Source organism: Drosophila guanche, unplaced genomic scaffold, assembly GCF_900245975.1.
Source record: "Drosophila guanche unplaced genomic scaffold, DGUA_6, whole genome shotgun sequence".
NCBI classification, from domain to species: Eukaryota; Metazoa; Arthropoda; class Insecta; order Diptera; family Drosophilidae; genus Drosophila; species Drosophila guanche.
Window position 1 is genome coordinate 3,485,796 of NW_022995744.1, and position 17,686 is coordinate 3,503,481.

The following is a 17,686-nucleotide window of genomic DNA, read 5'->3' on the forward strand; positions in this document are numbered from 1 at the left end:
GTGTATATTCAATATGTGTGTGTGTGATTCGGGGAAAAATATTCCGATTATTAAATTATTTGGTCACGTTCAAAGTTACATCTTAGGCTTGTCTTGTGTACAAATACTTGTAGGCAAGTAATAAAATATTTTCGTTCCTTAGATCTGGTTGGTAATGCGAATTCGATTTCTCGTTAAATATCATTGGTATTATTTTGTTTTGGTGTTGTGTAAACTTTGTTTAAGAGTTCTCAATTCCACTACAACGAGTTGGTTAATGGCCTATTAAGTTTACTGTTGTGGAAATAAAAACATAACTGCAGATTAGTTATCTTCTTGGGTGCAGGAGATACGCTCCAAATAAGGGTTATGGCAAACCGAAAAATTATGGCGTTAGGGAGCTACAATAATCGATAATCTGCTTGGTTAAATGTACCACAATCACTAAACGCTGCTAGAAAGCTTTCTGTATCTTTATCGGTACCTTAATCTGTCTTTGTATCTGTTTTGTATTGAACATTGTCGATATCTACACTTAGGGCTCGTTAATTATACACATACCATACATTTTATGGGTTTTATAGTTAGTTACTCGTAGTATTATTATTTTAGCTATTTCGTATAATTTATTTAGCATGTTTTATTTTGGGGTGTCTTTGCTTGAAAGTGTTCTCCATTTCAGTCAGTCAGTTTAGGCATCTGTTGACTTCAAAATTGTCGTCATTGTCTTTTAATTTTAACTGGTTTCTCTTCAAATATAAAATATATATGTATATATACTTTGTGCATATATGTATATATGTTTGTGTATATATATGTACGCAGTTGAAATAAAATCGTGAAAAGGATTTGCGCATTTTCTCGCTTTCGTTTTCATTGTTTGTTTTGTTAAAAATAAAATCGCTCTTTAGCAATTACGTTTAAAGCTCTCGAGTACAAAAATTGTGTTCCAAATGAAAATAGCTTAAAAAATTCCAGACGGCTCCTCCACATCTCCTCTCCTGTCCAGTCATGTACGTGTGTGTGTTTCCGTTTGTGTGTGTGTGTGTGTATCGAATCCTTTAACTCTAGAGATTTGTTTCCGTTTCCGCTGTTAACGCTATCAACTATAATTTCTCGTTTATAACAAACTGGGTCGCATATAAAATTTAAGCCTAGAAATATGAGTACGAAATACGTATGTTATGCATTATTCATGGGTATATGAGTCTGCCCTCTGTTGCCTCTCCAGCGCTCTCCCCTAGACGAACTCCTCTTGCTCGAGCCAGGGATGCTGCAGGCACTCGGCAGCCGAGGCGCGAATGACGGGATTATACTCTAACATGGGCAGCAGGAAGTCGGAGAACTTCTTGGCTTCCACCGGGTCCCAGTCGTACTTCTCCACGAGCACGTTCATCAGGCTCCAGGGTTTCAGCTTGGTGATGTTCCTCAGGTTGCCTGCACCAGAAAGTATTTAAATGATCCCAAATATTAGGTCTGCAACTAATTGATTGCTTACCATAACTGGTGAAGTACTTGAGTCCGTGCTTGCCCCGCAGTATCACCGACTGCGGAATGGAGCCAAGCAGCTCGACGATGTGCGCCAAGTGGTCCTCGTCTCGGCTGTAGGACTCGCCAGCGTGTGGGTCGAACAGATAGTCACCGGTGGCAAGCTCGAAGGCCAGGCAGGCGGTGCTCCAGATATCGGCGGTATAGTTGTAGGGTGCCCCCAGCAGGACCTCGATCGATCGATACTGCCGCGTCTGTATGTCCTCGGTGAAGTGATGGTACTGCCGGATGGTAAACGATAAATAGAGCTACCAAAACGTACGCGAATGTGGGGGTACAGGTTATACTCACATCGTAGCATGCGTTGCCCAGATCCGCGATCTTCACTCGCACGTTGCTGTTGCTGATGAGCGACTGTATCGTGTAAGTGTTGTTCTGGCTACTCTGACTCTGGTTCTGCGAAGGAATGGCATTGGCATGGACATTTAGTTTAGCGGATGTGTTTGCTGATGCAGTTGCAGTTGTGGTTGCAGTTGTGGTTGTTGTTGTTGTTGTTGTTGTTGTAGTTGAGGTCGCGTTGGTTGTAGTTGTAGATGTATGGTCGCCATTGTACAGCTCTGTGCTTGCAGATGCAGTTGTTGCAGTTGGAGTCGTTGTTGTTGGCGCTAGATGCGTGAACGAGTACGTGCACGTGCTGGGGGGCATGGCTGTGGCTGTGGCTGTGGCTGTGGCTGTGGCTGAGGCGGTGGTGGAAACTAAGGCAGGAGTTGCACTAGGAGTGGCCGATGTGGCGTTTGTGGAGGGGCAGTTCTGGTTGTTGGTGTACTCGCTGGGCATGGACGTGCACGTGCTTTGAGTATTTGTGTTGATCTTTGGGTTGATATTCGTTGTAGGAGCGTTGTAGGAGGGGCAGGAGCTGTTGGTGGAGGCGGGCTTGGGGTTGGAATTGGAGTTGGAGTTGGAGTTGGAGCTGGGCAGCTGCTTCATATATCGTAATATCATAAAATGTTATACAAATTGGTTCACACAAAGAAAGAAAGGAGAAGAAAAAGAACACACAATGTTGGTTTGCTTCGATTTTTGTTTTGTTTTGTTTGTCTTTTTTAAGTGCATTTAAGAAACACATACAAGAAGAAACTCAGAGCTAGGATTCTACGGGGAGATCCGAACTTTGAGCCCCTTGGTCACTACCCAGAGGGAATATGCTCCTCCCGATCCAGTGACCATTACACAGAACGTTAATTAGAACACGAACGAGCAGCTTAGACAGAGGCGCAAATGATATAACCATAGAAATAAGTACACATATGCGGGTTTAGGCGGGAGAATGCAGGTGGGCGTGGCCTTGGACCCATTACACATACATCTAAAGCTGCTAGCAGCACAATCAAACATTAAGCATTTATCATAGAGCACTTCAATCTAGTTCTAAAACTTGTGTTGAGTATGAGTGTAAATTTGTTAGTGTGACGGGTGTGTGTGTGTGTGTGTGTGTGTGTGGTATAATGAATCTGGATATAAACTTAAGAGCAATGGTCGAACAGTAACTAAGCAGCAGCCGGGACAGGAACTCTCACTCTTCCCATCCCGACCAAACATTCAAAGCAAAATCACAGAACGAACGAAGAACAGAGGGAACTAGCGAACGAATGAGCTATCCTCGAACACGAGCTCTGCGGCTCGAACAAAGTCCGATATCCACTTTACCTTATCCAGGTTGGCACTGGGACTTCCGTCGGGGTCATCCGTAGGCGTGTCGCTGGCCATGGTGCTGCTGTCACCCAGGGTGTCGTCATCGCAGTCGACGGAAGACTGCAGCGGATGATCAAATCAAAAGGCAACGTGGAAAACAAAACGAAAATTATAAAATTAAATAATTTGTTGCTGTGCGTGTGTGTGTGTGTGTGTGTGTAGGTGTGGCTGTATTGGTGATTGACAATATCGAGAGTGCAGAATGGACGCACACCAAGAGGTAAGAGGGGGGGCGAGTTATCCTTCGAGGGTAAGCGCTGTCGAGTGTGAGGAGAAAGGGGCAGCGGGAGCCAAGCCAGAGCCTGTGAACTTTTGACTTACCTTGGCAGTGATTTTCTTCTCGGTTCGATATCGGTTGTTCAGGATGGGACTCTCGACGCCACCACCCAGACCCCCGACCAGGCAAACGCCACCGCCGATGCCGTTGCACTCGCTGTCGCCGAGCAAGCTCGAGTACTTGGAGGCCAGCGAGGAAGTGGTGTTTGAGTTGAGGGTGGACGAGGTGGTGGTGTCGTCCTTCTCCAGCGAGGACATGGCCACCGCTGCCAGCGGCGTCGAAGAGGTCGAGGTGTTGCCCGTGCTGTTGCTAGTGTTCGTGTTGGTGTTCGTCGATCCGTTAGGCTCGATCAGTGGCCACTTGGCCCGCGTCTTGGTCTGTTTCTCGATGGAGCTGACTGGTGGAAGATAATGCGAGAGTATAGGGTTAGCTGCCTGAATGGATAACCCTCCTGACGAAAGGACACCTACTGTACGAGTCGGGGAAGTCGGCTCCCTTCACGCGCAGACTGTTGATCTCGTCGTCGATTTGCTGGTTCATCGCTGCCGCATTGTCAATCACCAGGAGGATGTTCTCCGGCTTGATGTCCGTGTGGATGATGCTGCACTTGCTGTGCAGGTAGTCCAGACCCTCGAGCACCTGCTTGATGATGTTGCGCACCTGGGCGATGGCCAGTCCCTGGTAGTTGTTCTTCACGATCAGCTTGTACAGGCTGCAGCCGAGTGCCTCGAACACCAGGCACGTGTGCATCCCGTTCACGCCGCGCACAGTGAAGTGATTCATCAGCCGCACGATGCGCTCCCGCTTCATGTCCAGCGAATCCGCGTCCCGGATGGCCTCCAGCAGGCGGATCTCGTCTGCGGCCGTCTCGATGTAGTGCGGGGCGCTCTTCACCACCTTGAGAGCCACGTACTTTTCGTCTCTGCGGGGTAACAATACGAGGCTATGGAATGTCGCCAAAAGGAATACAACAATTTGGATTACTCACTTAAGATCCCGGCACAGCCAGACGGTGGAGAAGTGACCCCAGCCCAGCTTGCGGACGACCCGAAACCGATTGTCGAATATGTCGCCAATGACCACCGGATGGTAGCCGCCGCGGCAATACTGAGAGGCGTCCTCCTGCTCCTCGTCCGACACATACAGGCTGCTGTCCGACGAGTCAGGGTAGATCTCGTCTGTCGTGCTCAGAGTACCGCGTGGCTCCGAACTGAAATTATCATTAAATTAGACGAATTAGTATTGATAGAGGATCGCATGGATGGGAAAAAGGGATCATTTATGCTAGGGACAGAGAAAAGCCCAACCCAGACCCACATGAACTCTGGGAGCTCCGTTGTTTCTTCCTCCTTCGCAGGAACAGGGACAGCCTCCTGCTGGGTGAGCCTGATGGTCAATGGCTGCTCTCTCGGCGGAAGGTAGTTCTCCAGCACACGCTCCATCGGAGAGATTGGCTCGAAGACCAAGGCCTGGTGTCTATGTGGTTTGGGACGCCTCGACTGCTGGCGGATTGCGATGAGAACGGGCCCGGCTGAGACGCAGACGCGCTTCTTGGTGAACCTCTTGCGACGCTTTTTCTCCTCCACCTCGAGCAAGGCCTCCGTTTCCGCCTCCTGGGCGGCGCGCTTCTCCTGCTCGGAGACAAAGTTGAACTCGCAGATCAACTGCTTCGTGACGTCGGCTGTGGCCGTGACGCTGGGCGGCTCCTCCGGGCTCCGGCTGCTCCACTGTTGGAGCTGGTACATCAGGTAGAGAAAGAAGAGGAGCAGGGAGACCTGAAGTACGCCAACGAAGATGTGGTCCTGGGCTAGGGTGTTTGCCACATGACGGCTCTGCTGATTCGCCCAGCTGGCCAAGTCCATGACGGCCTGCAGGTTCCTCAGATAGCTGGGGTACAATTCCAGCCAGGGGTCGGCTATCCAGTGCCACTCTGCCCCAGCTGTCGCTGTGGCATTGTCCTCCCTTGGGCAGGTTGCATCCATTCTCATTCCCCAGCTGTTAATTTTCTATATGCTTCAGTGCTCGATTCGACAATTGGATTTCTTTTCGATTGTCGCGTCTACATGGCCCCCCCGGCTGCAGTAACGGGGTGGTTGGGGTGGCGACCTTGACTTTCCTATGCCTTCACTTGCATTGCGGAGACTACCCGACGAATGTTTTGCTCAGCGAGGAGTAAACACACACCCCTTACATAACCAGTGCGGGGGAAATCGGGTGAAAACCAAATATCGCGCAGCGCAAAACGCAAAAATAATTAAGATTTTATGAAAAGTATCTGTATCTTTGTTGCTATCCTCTGCGACTCAGTTCTTTGCCGTTCCGACCGATTCGTTCAGTTGCGTCCGCGAGAATGTTTAAATGGCTTTTCGCTTTTTTGTTTTCGCCCGTCTCTTCCTGAGCGAGAATAGCGGCCACAGCCAGAGGAGAATGCCACAGCAAGAGCAAGAGCCAGAACCAGAGCAAGAGCGTTCGTGTTCCAACACGTCAGAACGTTTTCTGTTTTGTCGCAACTAAGTTTAGTCTCTCCGCCTGCTGCGACTGTCCGTCCGGAGGCCGTCCGTTCTAGTGTGTGACGACTGTCTACGGATCACCTATATCGCCCGTACCCATACCTACGCCGCGGCGCTTCACGCTCTCGGCACGAGTGTGTATTGTGTGTCAGTCTGTCTTTTGGCGGCGTCATTATCCAATGTACTTCATCAATTCGATGTCGTTGGTTGGTTTTCGTGGCCGGTCATGGACTGCACCACACCAGGAAAGATTCCGCCACATGTACGGATGGATGTTTTATCACACACCACACAGCGTGGGTATCATCATCATCATCGTCTTTATCATCATTGGGTTGATTTCTTGGGCATGTTGCCAAGTTCGTCTTCTCGCCTATTTACGTATTCTTTCACTGTTTCACACACACATACACTGCACTGAGAGGGGTAGGGAAGGGTTATTCGGCATGCAGGATTCCGAATATTTCAAATTCCAAAAACATTTCAAACCAAATTTAAATGGGGTTCCTTTATATGTATAACAGAACTACCCCTGAGTGGGGTGGAGTGGTTGAATGCAAATTTTGAAGTTTTTAAAATGACTAAGCAGACTCTAGTATTGATTTTTCCGCCACCTCTCGTCCATCAAAACTGTTTGCTAATTCTAGTAAGTCGTCGTGCCATGAGTCACCCTAATGTTCCATACATGGACTGTCACGCACCTTGGGCCGGAGAGCGTTCTGCTTCTGCTGTTCTCCTGCTGCTGCTGCGGCTGCTGCTGCTTCCTCAATATTATTATTTATAGACGCCAAATAAAATGAACAATAAAAATAGAACCAAAGCGAAGAAAGTCGAAGGTTTATATACCCTTGCAGATTTAGCATACGATTTCGAAATAATTATTTTAACAGTTTTAGCGATTGTTTATATTTTTTTCTTTTGAAACCAAAGATCGTTCCCAAGACATCCCAGTATCTACAACTACATGCATAAACTTCTTCCAAACTTTAGGGAATTCTAGTTTTGGGGGTGTATTGCAGTACCCAAAAATGAGGAAGTGATCTACTCATCGAGGCCTACAACAGAATTGTTGTCTCTAATGAATGTTTTATATGGGTTCCAAACAGCTAATCTGTATAGCAGCACCTTTAAAAACCAAACACAATCAAGGATCTGATACGATCTGATCTGATGTGACATATTATCGTCCTTCGTGGGGCGTGGCCAAATTTCGAAATATACTTGGAACAGTGTGATATTACGGAAGTCTGGATGCAACACTAGGTTGCTCTAGCTCTTATGGGCTCTGCGTGCTATGTACTCATCAGGACGGACAGACGGACGGACAGACAGATATAGCCATATCGAAGCAGCCATTGATAGTGATCAAGAATGCATATGTGTACATATATGCTTCTGTGTGTTACATTTTTCGCCCACTAATAAAATAGGGTATATTTACTCTTTGAGTACCGGGTATAAGAATCGGTGCAAAAACAACGACGAGTGGAGTGCGTGAACGTGGGTTTGGAGAGGGAAACGTCATAGCTCTGGCCAACTGCATGAGAGTGTGTGCATGGGTGTGGGTGTGGGTGGGTGGAATTGGAAGGGTTTGCCGGGAGTACAACGGGCGCCACGGGTTAGGATAGCCATTCTCGTTTGCTGGCGTCACGTGATGGCGACTTTGCGATTTTGCAGAAAATTAAAAACGTAAACAAACGAAACGAATAAGCGGGAGGGTAAAGAAGATGAAGGTGAAGGGGATGCGTGTGTCAGTGTGGGCTGAGAATGGCAAGAAGGGAGGTGTCGAACATGAATGATATCTGAAATCGCCTCCTCATTCCTATGTACTTAGTTCCCACCCACGGCAAACTTCTGATACTGTGTCACCCACCGTATACATATATATAAAAACTAAATATGTACATACATATGTAAGTACGTATGTACTGTTAATGGCACAGTGGGACCGGAAACCCTTGTATCGCCCATCGGCACAGACGATTCGAGAAGGGCTCGTGTCACAGCTGGACGGAGTTAATTGCTACGGAACAGAGCACGTGGCGTATACTTGATTTGAACAAGTACTTGGGGATTGCTCGATTCTGGCAAGGATTCGGCGGGATGGGATGGGATGGGGCGCAGGGAATACTTACAGGCTGACGAAAGGTCCGCGCAGCGCCGGCATGTCCCGACGCCGGCTGAGCGGCGGGGAGAGAGACAGCGAGAGGAAGTCCTGCTGTGCCTTGTCCTCGTCCACGATGCTTGTCGGGGTGCTGTAGATGCGCGTCGTTGGCAGATAGCCAATCTGCTGCAGAAAGTCGTCCCGGTAGGAGAGCTTGGTGGTGGACTGCGACGAGGTCAGCGGCAATGCAGCGGCCACCGCGGAGAGGGAGAGCGGCTGCGGGTGGGCTGGCGAGTAAAGACCGCCGACCGTGCCGTGGTGGTGCAGGTGCAGATGGTGCGACGTCGTCGAGGTGGGCGGCGGCGCGTGAAAGTGCGGATAGGGGATGGCGGGCGGGGCTCGCGACAGGTACGGCGGTGTGATGATCTTGTCGTCGAAGCTCCGCCGGAAGCTGAAGCCCTTCAGTGAGTGGCTGTAGTTGCGGTGTGAGAGCGGGGAGCTCCCCAGATCGATGCTGGCCGCCGGTCCCAGCATCCCGGCCGTCAGGCTCTGCGTGGTCTTGCCGCTCGCCGTTGCCGTGGCGCTGCCCAGCATGCTCAGGGCAGGCGAGGTTCGCAACTGAGGACTGCCACCTCCTCCACCACTCGTTGCTGTGGTCGTCGAGAGTGGAGGCGAGATGGCGCTCAGCGTGGAGATGCCGCTGTCACTGCTGCATATGCCGGCCGGCAGGGGGGGCAGCGAGTTCAGAGAGGTGTGGGTGGGCGAGATGAGGTGGTGCTTGCCATTGGCGATGCCGGCAATGCCGCTGCTTGGGAGTACGGGAGCCAGGGTGGGATCTCTCCTTAGTGTCCAACGTTTGAGTTTCTTCTCCGTCGCCCTCTCTTGACGATACTGCTGCTGCTGCTACTGCTACTGATGTGGTAGTGGTGGTTGGAGCCGCCTAGGAGCAGCTACTTCGAGTCTTTGTCCTCATCGTTGTCCTGCCTTCTTTGTTCCGGGACCTCAGAGTCGGCTACAGTTCCACTTCCACTTCCACTTCCAGATTTAGTTTTAGCTTCGTGCTTGTTCCCGTCGAGTGGCCTGGCGGCTTTGTGTAACATACTTCTGTGCGTAGGAAAATCAATGACGCCCCCGTGTGCCTAAAACATTTTAATGCATTTTAAGCAGCGTTTTTCTCGCTTTGTAACCCAAATTGCGCATGAAAAAATAAAAGCGAAAAAGCCACGCACAAACACACACACACACACACTCACACACTGCCACTGACACCCACACCCACACGGACACGGGGCACACACGAGTTCGGGAATTTTTCCACGGCTTGCTTTTGATTTGCCTTTTTCGCCTGCTCCACCTCCCCGTCCGGCACTCTGGCAGGCACTCTTCACCAGGTCTCCGTCCGTAATCTTATTATCAACGGAATTGATTTATCTGCGACAATTATAGCGAACACATTTCACATTTTCCACTTTAATGTGTCCTCCCGAATCGAATCTGGCAGGAGCAGCAGCCAGGAAAAATTGTGTTTCCCTTCTCTCTCTCTCTCTCTCGCTGTGGCAGGCAGGAAATGCGCCGCGCAACAAACTCTCCCGACTGACGGCCCTTCGGATTCTGACAACTCTGCAGCGAAGTTTCGAGCCGCCTTCCTCGGCCACCTTTTCTAGGGAGCCACACGGAGAGCGGGAGAGTGAGAGAGACCAGTGGAGAAAGAGCGCATGTGCTGTCTCGTGGCTGAGTTACTGCCCCAAAACAAAACAAAGTCAGAAAGAGCGAGTGCGAGTAAAAGCTGAATGTATCAGCTGTCAAAAGTTCACGACCAGCGAAGGCGGTCGAAGGAAGAGGACGGTTAGCTTGTCGCCCAGTTTGTTTACCATCGATAACAACAGAGCAGAAGAGATTGAGAGGAAGGAAGATCGCAAAAAGAGCCGTCAAGTGGGTACTCTATACGCAGAAGCTTCTTACTCTAGTATGATCCGTGGTAAGAGTGGAACGCATACACTACGCTGGTCAGTTCTCCTGTCGAGCTAGTACGCAAAAGAGTCGACTGCTTCCCTCTAGCCAGAAGTAGAGTACTTTCAAATGTTAAGTTTATATAGTAAATTTTATTGATTTCGGCTTCATGGACCGACTCATGCCAGAGTATAATTCAAAATTTGAAAACAATGTTATTAGGTTTAAGTGAAGTTTACTTGTATTTTTGTATTGTTTTTTGCTTTTGACTTGTACGAACAATAAATACACACGCAAATCCGTAAAATGTAATTATCATTAATTGAATTTCATATATGTATGTATGTATGTACGCGTTTTATACTAGGTTAGACCCCATCTATCTCTTTTTCGAGGTCGGCAAGGAGCCTAGATCGAAGGATTTCAGCCCCTTGCGATTGCTGGGGTTACTTGCTCTGGCTCCACCATAATTTAATTGATATCAAGGGGTTACAATAAAGGGGTTTCTAAGTATTTTTGCATATAAAATTTAATTCTTGCTGGACTAATCGCATTCATTTACATTTAAAAGCGGTTTAACAACAAAAACGAAAGCAAACCGGGAATTGAAATTCAGTTTGGAAAGAATATAGAATACATTACATATGTGCAATACTTTTTTGGGGGGGATTACAATCGAACTTTTGATTACTCGTATTTAATATATATTTATATTATATATATGTATAAAGGTATATTATTATAGTTTATATATTCCGTTAAGTTTCGCCTTTCGTCGTCTTCTCCTCCTTCTCCACTGTTTGTCTGGTATGTGTGATGCTTAATTGTTTAACTTGACTTATTTACATTTGCATTTGGATCGGAGCGGATCGGAGAAATCTACTTGACCCGCCGCTCACCACTCGACAGTTGCAATTGGTTATACTTTCGGCTTTACATAAGTTAATTCATTAACAATTTAGTGCGAAACAGAAACGGTGAAGAGGGAAATTCCAGAACAATTTAGCTAAACGAAGGCGCTAGGCAACGACACAAATGCAAATTAATATACATATATCATAAACATACATATTACAGGTTCCTGCTACCATGTTGAAACAGTTCAATTCATGGAGCTACGCAGTAAGGAGAGCAATACGCAGTCTATTCCCTAAGCAATGTCCAGATATTACATAGATCTGATTTGGTTAACTATCAGCATACAATTCAATCAAAATAATCGTACTTTGTAAAGTATGTATATTATTGGTGCGCTCTCAATTCGAGTTGTATGTAATGTGGGTTAGGTTTATGTAAATATGCGTACACGGGCACAGACCCGCGGGGTCTGGGCATGAACATTGGAAATGATGAAACGGTTACACGAACTATGGACCAAAATCAACCCTGACTGGCATCGGCATCTTTATCTACATCTGCATAAATTGGAAGCTGCCAGAAGAGTGCTGCCGCCTCGAAGTAAGATTGTTTAAAATTAGAGCTAAGTGCTAAGCTTACATTAATACATAAGTTCATATGTTTTCTCGCTTCAACATAACGCGCACACATCTTAAAAACATTTCTAATAGTTATTAAATAAATCAGCGCTTTTGCTCGGCTAAACTTCTTCTTTTTCTTCTGAAGTTTGTGTTTCTTTTTCTGTGTCTGTGTTTAGATCTGAATCGTACGCATGCACAGGGGCCATGGGCTCGCCTAATATTTTTGATTAACTATACCTAGAGGTGAAGAGAGAAAGAGAGAACAGAGTAGAGAGAGTGATAAGTGATAACAAAATAAAAATCCACATGTTGCATAACAAACGAACCGAACAAAAAGTAAACAAAATTCGAATGCAAATTAACTTTGCAGCAGATTATGGCAGTGTCTTTCTTCTTTGATCAATTTATTAAGTGCCCATACAGAGAGATCGAGTTTAGTAATCCAATGTATAATATTAACAAAACAAAAACTTGCAAATGCTTGAAAGGGCGCTTAGGAGCGGTGACTGTGAGACTGTGAGTGACGCAGACCTGTGGAACGGAAGGATGTGACGGCCATCAGTCAAATCAAAAAAATAAATTCAATCGATCAGGCAGTGTCTCAAATTAAAAGTTGTACATGTATAAGAGTGAGTATCTGTGTGGAGATCCCACGACGTGCTGGTATGTCAGCGACTTTACATACAATACATGTAGAGTTTAGAAATATATGTACTACTATTCACGGGCCCTCAGACCGGGCCGGGCTAGAGAGGTGTTATGTATGTATGGGGTCGATGCGCTGACTGGGATATTTCGAGAGTTAACAGAGTTTTGTTTCAATTTCGGTTCAAAACGACCGAAGGTTACAATATTTGTTCGAGTTACGTTACGCACATTTAACAAGTTCGATGGTCAAAGACGCTTTAGGGATAAGTTTTATGCCACCCACTTTTAGGAGGCTGACTGACCGACCGACCGTTGGCTGGCTGGCTCGACTCTTTATATACCTGGCGTGTATGTGGTCTGCTCTGTGGTGTTCAGCGACGTATTCTCGTTGGCCGCCACGGGAGCGCCCGTGAATGGATTCACGCCCACAGCTGCTCCAGTGGGCGGCGGCATTGCGAAGACGGGCTGTCCTCCGGGCTGTTCGCGTGGCTGCGAGGTGACAGGGCCTCCGCCCGAACCAAGATTCACGTCGTCCAGATCAACGTCCTCCTGCAGGGGCACACAAGAACGGGGTTAGAAATACTCGTGCAACTTTAGTTATTGTGGCGAGTCTCGTGTGTGTGTTTTTGTTAGTAGATTGTGGATCGGAGTGATTCCTTGGGCAATGTTTAGTCAAAAACTGTTGGTAGTAAGCGTATACAGATCGGTCTACAAGCTTTATATTACATGTACTTATAGGCTAGTTTGTTAGAGGGAAGCTTCAAGCCAAATACAAACTACAAAATCAAAATTAGCCAGAGGACGGAGCGGTTATTGAGAAATCATAAGACATTTACCCACGCATTTACAGCATAATGGAACGATCGAACCCGCTCCCACAAAACACCTTCCTCTTTCAATTCTTCTTCTGCAATTTAGACAGGGGAGATTTTGACAACTAAATATGGGCAGGGCAGGGCATCTAAATAACAGTTTTGAATGGTCTCGAGCTCGAAATTTTGATTTAGATTAGGGCTGGTTAGTTTTTACAGAAGTAGTAAGGTACATTTGTTGCTTGGTTATGGACGACTTGTGGCACTTTTGATCTCATGCGGTACTCGTGCTGGTATCATTTTCGATTTCGATTCGCATACTTACAAGACGTGGCTGGTGTCCCAGGTGCGGTGGCAGATCACTGGCTTCTCGATTGCCATCGGGTCGCTTTCGGAGCGAATGAGGAGCCGTTTGTGTGTGGAGGTGGTTGGTGGTTGGTTGTGGTGGTGGTGGTGGTGGTGGGTAGAGTAGTAGGTGGATTGATGAGTCGATCGAAGAGTTTTGAGAAATAAAGTGAAACAAAAATAGAAACTTAAATCGTATCGTCGTCTTCTCTTGTTTACATTAGAGCAAACAAACAAACAAATAAAAAAAGAATAAGGCTGAATAAAATGCAGAACGCGAATGCGAATGCAAATGCAAATGGAACACAATTCAAAAGTCTGAATGCGGTCGGAATGGGACACGTACAAAAACAAGAAAAACAATCGTGGATCAAATCAAAATTCGTCTGGTAATTCGATAATCCACAGACTGAATATCGCAGGAAACTCGATTACGTGTTGTTTTTAGTCAAAAGATATGTACAAATATATTTTTGTATATATTTATATATGTATAGAGACAGAGAGAGTAAGAAAGAGAGACGTTGGAAGCATTTGATGATTTTCGTGAAGTTCATGTTATAGAAATAAATAGAATCCATATCGAATTTTGTGTACAATATATTTTTGAAACTAAAACAGAATGATCGAATCACTTGTGGGGGTGGGTTAGTCGTGTTTACCTTTAGCCTCCCAGCTTTGAATGCTTACCCGGAATACTGAATACGAAATACCAAACACAAAACCAAAACAAATACTTACCCCAACAAAAAAACTAAACATATCAGAGCAATATTCGTACGGGAATAAAGCAAAGCAAACTGAAGGAACATAGTGTATATAAGAAATAGCTAGTATACGATAAAGGGCGTGCCAAGCAATCTGATAATTCAAGTAAATAATATGCACTAAATAATGGTCAGCATTTATTGATCGGGCTAAGCTACTAGCTGGTAAGCGTTTTATGTGTGGTGGTTGCCTGGGGGAGGAACGTTTTTGACTAAACATTTGCTTCTCAAACGGAACTACATATGATAATGGTAAGAGGCCTCACAAAAATCATCAAAATGTGTGTTTAGTGTTCAGTTTGGGGGATATTACAGTGTGTATGTGTTGTTGGGTGTGTGGGGATGGGAGGCATGCTTTAGTAGTAAGACTTAAAATTTAAGACTTGCACCAGATTGATTTTCTTGTTTTTTGCCGTTTCTTAACTAAATCAAAATGGGTGGTTCAGTTAGTAGCGGGCGGAGTTGGACTAGGACACTCGGGGACAGGGTCTTGGTCTTGGCTGGGCCAATTCAAACATCACTCACATTCAGATGTGCATACTGGTCGTGCGACTCGTTGACCGGCGGCTTGAATTTGCCGCAGCAGAAGTTGCAACAACAGCAGCAGCAGCAACAGCAGCAGCAGCCGGTGACCACTGCGCAGCAGATAAACAAGGCCTGCAATGGAGAAAACATCATACAGATGACATTATAAATAAATATATATAATATATATTTATGCAAGTGTCAATGCACTGACCTTCACCGTCGGCGATGTGACCACAAAGTATGCATTCACATTCTCCTCACCGAACTGCTCGGCTATATACAGTCCCAGGGAGCCGTAATTGTCGTAGATATTGCGTTTGGTCTGGTCGCTCAGTATCGAGTGCGCCCGGTTTACCTCTTTGAACTGAAAACCAGACGAAGAAGAAGGATTACGATTAGGTAGGGCACACTCCCGACATAGGTATTAGGCAATTGTTATACCTTATCGGAAGCATCGACGTTGTCGGGGTTCTTGTCCGGATGGTATTTCAGTGCCAGCTTCCGGTAAGTCTTCTTGATATCGTCTCCGGTGGCAGTCTTTGGAAGTCCCAGAATCTCGTACAGCGAGTCCCCCGATGTGCTAGGTTTAGAAAATGTAGAAAATCGTTATTATTTGGTATAATAATAGGGCTCCCCCCATAATAGCTGCAAAACTTTCTCATTGCGAACCTTGGAATTCGCTCGTGATAACAAACCGGGTTAGATAACAGTTCGTAGAGATTAAATTCTGAAAGGCTCTTTAGCGGGGGCATACTGTGCTGCGGATCGGAGCTGAGCCAGAAGCAATAATGCTTGGCTCGCGGGTTTGTCGTGCTGAGCGATAAGAAGCCAGCTCTGACGAGTCCCGCGATGAGTCAGTGCCAAGCAACAGTTAGGTGCGGAGTGGCACGCGATAGCCGTGGGAGGCGCCTGCGCCCCTACTCTGGAATCGAGCGGTCCCTGCCGGATGCGTAAAGCCCGTCGGAAGCAGCTAGCATGGCATTGACAGCGCAAGAAAAGCAGCAGCAGCAGCAGCGTCGCCTAAGCTGAGGTCGCGTGCAGCATAGAGTGCACCCTTTGCACTTTGTATGGATTTTCTTGAGCAGGTGGGCAGGGCGTAGCTATTTATAAGCCCGCCCAGCGAAGGGGGTCCGGATGGGTCTGGTTCTAGCATTTGTTATGTTATGTCTGACAGCATGGGCAGGCAAATCTACAAGCTGATAAGACAACGAGCGTTCAGAGGGCAAAAGAGGCCGCGCAACGAAGCCCAAATGCTCTCCCCCCTTGAAGGGGATGATGACAATGATGATGGCGATTAGGACTCGAGCGGATGAGAGATTCAGGGTCAGTTTTGGGTACTGGGGTGTAAGTGTAGGGGGGCAGGCGTCTCAGGGCCAAGGACAACGGCAGTCGTCACGAAGGCGCAGCGCCAATTCGTAGTTGCTTTTGCCTTGGAAAAGTTAGGGCCATTCAGAATTGGGCCAAATTTAGGTGGCTGTCGGAATTACTCATGGGACATCGAATTGGGAACGAGCGCACGGGGACTGAAATAGCCAAAACGACTGTAAAAACGCTCCCATAGATAACAGGTACTCTTTTCTGTGTACCTGTGTGCGAGCGGGTGGATCGCACTTGTTGTTATCGCCCATTAAACATTTGCATCGTGTTTTAGTTCGATTTTGTGTTGCACGAACTACTTATTATTCCATATATTCCATTCAGCGTGAGAGAGGGAGGGTTCACAGACAATCAATGGGAAATTGCAGCAGGCCAGACAATCCTTGGCCTTGCCCAGGATGAAACCGTTTGTCTTTCGGCAGCTGTCACAATGCTGTGCTCTCTCTCTCTCTCTCTTTCACACGTATGTCTCGTTGTCCCCCCACCACCGCTTGTCTTGATCCTGCTCCTTGTTTATCCCGAGACACATATCCAAAGGAATGCCATACGCCGTACAACTTCTGCCGCGAAAAATCAATTAAACGCCGACTGCGCTGCCGCAGTCTGCGCGCAGCTGCTAGTCACATACACAGAATGCCAGTGTGTATTCCACCAGTGTATGCGCGCATCAAAAGAAAAAAGAAGGAATAGCACGAACAGAGGTAGGGGGACATTTCGCAGAACTTGCGAATTATTTGTACTTACGAGAGTTTTCTCTTATCCATGCCTCCGCTCATTTTGTTGCTTGCGATGTCACTGTCTGTCTCGGGACTAATCTACTTAGCACTTTTCGCTACGCCTTGGGCTGCCGAAACTTTCCAACTCTCTTCTCCGTTTATTCTTTCTTGCAGTTGATGTCGCCGTCGCCGTTTGCCTCGTTTCCTATTTTATTTTTTTTTGCAATGAAATTCTTAGTAGCGATGTGAATTATACAATTTTCTATCTATCGATAGTTTTTCTTCTTAATATTTTTTCGACGAACGATAACATTAATATGGATACTTTTGAAGGAGTAACATCAACGGAACTACTTTTCTAGAAAAATCAGGGATGACATTCGAATCAAAACGATAAGAAATGTTGTTTTTAAAAAAAACTTTTTTTACCTCTTAAAAATAAGTGAATAGTTAATCAAAGCCTAGCACTCAGATCGAAAAACACGTTTGCTAGCAAACAGTGAAATATATTTTTCTAGCGGCAGAGACTGACCAAAGGTGAAAACCGCTTTCCGTACGGTTACACTTCTCAGAAAGCCGTCGACTTTGTTTACCTTTTTGAAAGTGTGTAAAAGTTGAATAGAAGGCTAATAAAACAATGAAAGCAAAATTCATCAATGAATCGATAAGCGGCAACAACATCGATTAAACCAATATCTGCAAGATCGAAAGCAGGAGTGATCTAACCAAATGCAAATTGCTCAGTTTGAAAATATCACTCAAAGGAAATCAGAATTCTGAGAGAATTTGCTTGTATTTGAGAATAATATATTTGAGAACGATATACGTCAAAAAACGGAATACAAAATAAAAATAGTATCCTGCTTAGATCCTTTTCTTATTTAATATTTTGTTTCCTTTTTATTCACTCTGTTTGTTGGAAATGTATAACATGGCCAAATTTCAAAACAACAAA

General features: G+C 46.3%; 2 protein-coding genes across 9 annotated transcripts; both read right to left on the minus strand.

The window, feature by feature from the left end:
- Positions 1–624: 624 nt before the first annotated feature.
- LOC117580251 (SRSF protein kinase 1) lies at positions 625–6,009 on the minus strand. Of its 4 annotated transcripts, none has more exons than XM_034266672.1 (8): positions 4,814–6,008; positions 4,485–4,706; positions 3,967–4,418; positions 3,541–3,893; positions 3,175–3,279; positions 1,819–2,445; positions 1,478–1,748; positions 1,058–1,416 (listed from the first exon to the last, which is right to left on the minus strand). In XM_034266672.1, the coding sequence occupies exons 1-8, from the start codon at positions 5,482–5,484 to the stop codon at positions 1,220–1,222; spliced, it is 2,898 nt and encodes a 965-aa protein (XP_034122563.1). In that variant the 5' UTR covers positions 5,485–6,008; the 3' UTR covers positions 1,058–1,219. The 4 variants fall into 4 exon arrangements, with proteins under 4 accessions (XP_034122564.1, XP_034122563.1, XP_034122567.1 ...); XM_034266676.1 differs by having other exon boundaries at positions 1,819–1,923; positions 4,814–5,999; XM_034266673.1 differs by lacking the exon at positions 3,175–3,279 and having other exon boundaries at positions 625–1,416; positions 4,814–6,009.
- LOC117580253 (dnaJ homolog subfamily C member 5 homolog) lies at positions 2,950–16,976 on the minus strand. 5 transcript variants are annotated; one of them, XM_034266680.1, is made up of 8 exons: positions 16,760–16,975; positions 15,080–15,218; positions 14,850–15,002; positions 14,636–14,767; positions 13,324–13,386; positions 12,528–12,735; positions 11,710–11,775; positions 2,950–2,969 (listed from the first exon to the last, which is right to left on the minus strand). In XM_034266680.1, the coding sequence occupies exons 1-7, from the start codon at positions 16,789–16,791 to the stop codon at positions 11,753–11,755; spliced, it is 750 nt and encodes a 249-aa protein (XP_034122571.1). In that variant the 5' UTR covers positions 16,792–16,975; the 3' UTR covers positions 2,950–2,969; positions 11,710–11,752. The 5 variants fall into 5 exon arrangements, with proteins under 5 accessions (XP_034122571.1, XP_034122569.1, XP_034122572.1 ...); XM_034266678.1 differs by lacking the exon at positions 2,950–2,969 and having other exon boundaries at positions 10,303–12,069; positions 16,760–16,976; XM_034266679.1 differs by lacking the exon at positions 2,950–2,969 and having other exon boundaries at positions 10,318–11,775.
- Positions 16,977–17,686: the final 710 nt, after the last annotated feature.